Source organism: Loxodonta africana, chromosome 7 (genome assembly GCF_030014295.1).
Source record: "Loxodonta africana isolate mLoxAfr1 chromosome 7, mLoxAfr1.hap2, whole genome shotgun sequence".
NCBI lineage: Eukaryota > Metazoa > Chordata > Mammalia > Proboscidea > Elephantidae > Loxodonta > Loxodonta africana.
The window spans coordinates 21,097,182-21,103,010 of record NC_087348.1 but is presented as its reverse complement, the minus strand read 5'-3'; the positions used below and the strand labels follow the sequence as shown (position 1 = coordinate 21,103,010).

Sequence of the window (5,829 nt, the reverse complement as noted above, 5' to 3'; positions counted from 1 at the left end):
TATATCTCCAAAACTAAGAATGTGTGGTCCTCATGATGAAAAGAACTATTACCATAGTCAAGCAACTTACAAGTGTGCGTTCAATTAGAGAGTCTTTCAAAGTTCCATTTAGCGCTGTATCGAAATGAACAATAGTTTGCTCTCTTGTTTCTACATCATTGGTCTATATTTCTAATTTTCTCTTTGGATAATTGATTACGTATGGACACATAAGGAACAGCATAAGTTATGTAGCAAGAACTAGTCCAAAATACGGGTAGAAAACAAAACCATTAGTTTCCTATAGTTTACAAAGAGGTGTGAGATTTCTCAAAGATAATGATCAGTCTAGAATTGGATAGCCCACAAGGGCATTCTATAATTTTTATTTAAACGTAAAATTTCTCTCTACAGCCACCCTCCTTTTGATCAAAGATCATTCCAAAACAAAGGTATTATTGATCTTAAAATAAGACTGATCGTCATTACTTATAGGTGCAGCAAGAATGATAATTTATTATACAGGCCTTTGAAATACGCTTTTTAAGTTTTCATAAAGAATCTCAGATTAAACTCTTAAATGCTTCTTGAGGCTAGAAAGCCAAATCAAGAGCTTGCTGCTAGATTTCAACTGTAGTACCCACAGATATGGGTGAGTTCTTCTCTTCTAGAGTTCTCAAAATAGCATAGTTTCCTGGGACTGCCAGAAAGTGACCTTCTTCACTAACCTGTATGGCTAGGAATCTTGTGGGTCAAGTACCAGACTAGTCTTCTTGGGATGGATTTGCATCCACTCTATAAATTCAAGTTTAATTTCTTAAATATGTCTGTGTCTAGTCATACCTGATTATACGAGCATCATTTTCAACTACCATGTTCTAGTAAAAAAAAAAAAGCTCACGTATATAACTCAGTTTTCCTATTATGTACAGTTAATAAGGAGGGCAGGTCCTTACTAAACCTATGCAAATAATTACATTGTCATAAAAATAAGAATACCCATTGTTTTCAAACTCTTTATTATTATTAATTATTATTATTTTAATAGTCTTCTGATTCCAGGGGGATCAAGGAGGGAGAAAAATATAAATGCTCCATTTGTGTTTACAAAAGCATTTAGTCTAAATTGCTAAACTTTATACATTATTTAAGAATAAAGAAAGTTTCCTTATATCTGGAATAAAGGACATCAGCAATACTCCAAGTAAATTCCATAGTACTTCTTCGATCCAATGAAACCTACGTAACTAACTCCTGTTCAGGTCAGTCTTGGGTTTTCAGTCTTGTGAACCAGCCAGCTTCTCTAGGAGAGTTTTTGAAATCCTCATTCAATCCAGTGTTATGGTCTCAAAGTTATGTCATTAGAAGTCTATGCACTCAAAAAGCTTGGCATAGTCCTTTCCATGGGTCTTTGAGACAGTGCGTTTTTTGTTGAAATACTCTAGCCTGTGATTGCTTGCAAATTCTTTCAGAAAATCAGAGTTTAAAAAAAAAAAAAAAACTGTAGACAACAAGAATTAATATTGCCATGGTTAACTCATTACTAATAAATTTTAACAGTGAAACATCTGATAGGTATTCAACAGGAAAGCAACACAGTTGACAAGAAATGTGGTTGTTTCTGAGATATTAGAAGGAAAATAAAGTCAATAAAAAAACTTTAGACAAAATATCTCTAAACATAATCACATTTTCAATGTAGACTGCATTTACAACTTATCTGTGAACATAAACTTTAAAAAGAGTTTCAGATATAATTTATAGTCCTAAAAATAATATACTATGAATAAAACCAATCATATAGTTAGAATATACCAAATATATATATTGTATATGAACCAAGTTTATCCATACATATGGCCTGTTTTGGCCTTCTCCCTGGAACATGTGAGTTGTACATTCTACTTGCTAAATTCTATTTGTTTTCTGGTCTTTCTGTGTGTGTCTCACTCCCTCATGTCACACGTGATAGACCAATCAAGGCAAGTACAGGCTCTCTAAGAATCAAACCGAAGACACTACTCTGACAACTCTAAAGAACTAATAGAGGGCACATGTTCCTAATATCATATAGGGTCACTATGAGTTGGAATTGACTCGATGGCCTCGGGTTTTTTGGTAGTACTTTGATTGGATGTTGAATATTGTGAATTTTATGTGAAAGAATAGTGTATTTTGTTGTTTTCCTAGAACATTAAACTTCTTAACCAAAGGTCACCTTGCTGTCTTCAGGCTGCATTTCATGCTATGTGGGTAATAGCCTAAAGCAGCTTTTATATCTGAGATCTCTACCTCAGGGAGGCATTCAACAAGAATTCTATGCTCTGACTGTCCTAAGTGACTTCCTGAAATTGTTCTTTTCACAGCATTGTGGAGTTTTATCCTAGCCCTGTACAATACAGAATTCAGTCAAAAACTCAAAGGGGACCTGTTATACAAATGAAGGCATTTTCTCGGAGTAGCTTCCTACTCAGCAGTACTCTGTTTGGCACATTTCAGCTACTCCAACCTCCCTAATGTCCAAAAATTTTCTCCATGTTCAGAAAGCTCATTGCTCTCTGCTTGAGGTGTCCTGAAGTCCAGAAAGTGTCGCAGTTCCAGGAAGTGTCTTAGTTCAGGTGGTCAGGAATATCATTAGACGCACCTTCTTTGTTCTTTTCTCATAGAAACGACACTCCAATTCTCCTTACTGTCCCAGGCCTGAACATTTCGTTTCCTATACACTCCACAATTTTCCAGCTGTTTATAGGAATAACCTATTCTAGTTGCTACATCATTGAAGGGAATATAATCCTGAGTGCATTTCGACTAGAAATCTTTATACCCTAATCTTAAACGGGTAGCAACCAATTCCCGCATGACATAGGTCTTGAATGTTGTGCTTCATGACTAGAAAAGCTTAGGGATGTCTCAGTTATCTAGTACTGCTGTATCAGAAAAACCTCAAGTGCGTGGCTTTAATGAACATGAACTTATTTTCTCAGTTTACCAAAACCAAACCAGACCCGTTGTCATCAAGCGACCCTATAGGGCAGAGTAGAACTGTCCCATAGGGTTCCCAAGGAGTGGCTGGTGGATTACAACTTCTGAAATTTTTGGTTAGCAGCCAAGCTTTTAACCACTGTTCCACCAGGGCTCCGCTCACAATTTAGGAGGCTAGAAGTCCTAATCCTGGGAACCAGCTCTAAGGGAAGGTTTTCTCTCTCTGTTGGCCCTGGGTGATAGTTCATGCTCACAGAATACTAGGTTTTCTTTGAGAGGGCAATGAATTAGAGCAGAGGCTAAAAGGGAATTCAACTGGATTAAGCTAAAGAAGCTTCATTACCTTCAGTCAGCGCAGTTCCATTGTGATTAACTGTCTTTCTTTGTAAAATTTTATAAAACGAAGGGGCTGGTGTTATTACTAGGACATTTGGAAATCACAGTCCTTTAACCTATGAATTGTCAGTTGTAGAGCTTCAGAGACAAATTGATAATTTGCAATACATGCTGTTATAAATGCAAACGTACGTATTCCAAATACCTTATAGAGCCTCTCATCTCCACGTCTTTTGTTATGTTAGAGGAAATAAACCATATACAATTAAATGGCCTAAATCTCTCAACATTGATGTAAACCATCAATTTTAACAGGTATGGTTGCAGATCTGTGTCTTGAAGCGCATATAAATTTGAAGATTTTCATTAAAACAAGCAATATAAATACAAACAGAAGCAGAAATGTGAATAGTTATTTAAATGGAAAAATAGAAACAGCATTAGATTATAAACAAATTGATCTGGATAATAAACATTATTACATGAAGAAATACAAACTTTCATAAATTAAATGCAAGACACATTTTAGCATATTGCGTGGTAGGCATGTTCTTAGAAGCTATTCTAACACCAGAACAAAAGCATTATTAAATTACACATGTCATTGTTTTGAACCATAAAAACAAACCTTCTTAGCCTCAAATAAAGTATCATTAACTCAATTCCCATTCATTTTGACCCCAGAGATGCCTATTGACATTTGGTGAAGTGTAATGGAGAGGATGTCAGAATGGCAAGAGAACGTGCCTTTAACTGATCATGGTTATAATATTCTACTTTCTCAGCACTTACAAAGATGCATCACCCTATGAGTGCACTGTTAAGGACTCACTGAAGGTCTTGGAAGGGGACAGGGCAAATGAGGGGCCATAAAACTTGTGTTTCATTAACCTCATGTTATCTCTCTCACTCTCTTTAAGAATATCAGTATCTTACAAATATTCTCAGACAAAAAAAAGAAGTGTAATAAAGTAAAATGGTGATGCCATTGTGTAAACAAAATAAAATATATTTCTCCATTAACAAAATCATGTGTTTGTTACTAATGAATATAAATAACAAATGATGTTGACCTGATTTAGAATTTAATCCTTGCCGTATCAGTAAATAAAGTGTTTTATACAGATGCCTCCTATTCCGGAATGAAGGAGGTTCTAAAGATTATTTTAACTTCAAAATAAAAAAAAATAAGATGCAGGAATTATTTTTCTCCCCACAAATATAAAGTAAGAAAGCAATGGTGGTTCAGGGGTAGAATTCTTGCCTTCTCCTTGTTTACACGGGAGTCTATGAAAGATAATACCAACCACTCTGGGTTTTTCCCCAGAAGAGATAACTGGACTAAATGGACCAAAAGAACCTAACGGTGATGACTGAGTTCATTCTAATTGGAGTCACAAGGCGCCCTGAACTGCAGCTGCCCCTCTTGGGGGTCTTCCTCCTCATCTACATGACCACAGTGATGGGAAACCTAGGCCTGATCATCCTGACCAAGGTGGACTCCCGCCTACACACGCCTATGTATTTTTTCATCAGACACCTGGCCTTCATTGATCTTGGTAATTCTACTGTCATTTGTCCCAAGATGCTGGTAAATTTTGTTGTGAATCAAAATACCATTTCCTATTATGAATGTGCCACCCAGCTGGCTTTCTTCCTTTTGTTCATTATCAGTGAATTTTTCATCCTGTCGGCCATGGCCTATGACCGCTTTGTGGCCATCTGTAACCCTCTGCTCTACAATGTTATCATGTCCCCAAGACGTTGCCATGTGCTTGTGGGTATTCCATACATTTATAGTATCTTTCAGTCTCTGATGTTCACCATTAAGATTTTCACATTGACCTTCTGTGGCTCTAATGTCGTCAGTCATTTCTACTGTGATGATGTCCCTTTGATACCTATGCTCTGCTCAAATGCACAAGAGGTACAGTTGTTGATCATAATGTTTTCAGCATTTAATCTGATTTCCACCTTGTTGGTTGTCCTGCTATCCTACCTGCTGATTCTGATAGCCATATTTCGAGTGCATTCTGCTGAGGGCAGGAAAAAAGCTTTCTCCACATGCGGTTCTCATCTGACAGTGGTGGTTGTGTTCTATGGGACTCTACTTTTCATGTATTTGCAGCCCAAATCTCCTCATTCATTTGAAACTGAGAAAATAGCCTCTGTGTTTTACACTTTAGTCATTCCCATGCTTAACCCCTTGATCTACAGCTTAAGGAACAAAGAAGTAAAAAATGCCTTCCACAGGATCGTTAAGAATCCATGAAATCTTTGTATTTAATATTCAAAATGCAATACTGTTTCAAGACAGATATCTCTGGATGATATTTCTAAAATGCAGAATGACATTCTCTTTGGCACCAGAACTAAAACTAATTATAAAGCAGAAATAAATACTGGATGTCCTTTATATAAATCCATGTTAATTCTTGCAATATATATCTCAAATTAAACGTCATTTCTTCTTCATCACAGTTTGCTTCCTATTCATTTCTTTCTTATGTGTTTCCATAGAGCCTTATAGTT

General features: G+C 36.3%; 1 protein-coding gene across 1 annotated transcript; it reads left to right on the top strand.

Annotated features, from left to right (window-relative positions):
* The first annotated feature begins 4,151 nt into the window (after positions 1-4,151).
* On the top strand, positions 4,152-5,829 carry LOC135231644 (olfactory receptor 8K5-like). The gene has a single exon (XM_064288054.1). The coding sequence runs from the start codon at positions 4,643-4,645 to the stop codon at positions 5,567-5,569; it is 927 nt and encodes a 308-aa protein (XP_064144124.1). The 5' UTR covers positions 4,152-4,642; the 3' UTR covers positions 5,570-5,829.

Coding starts and splice junctions, on each gene's coding strand:
- LOC135231644 (XM_064288054.1), top strand. CDS start 4,643: ATGGACCAAAAGAACCTAACGGTGATGACTGAGTTCATTCTAATTGGA.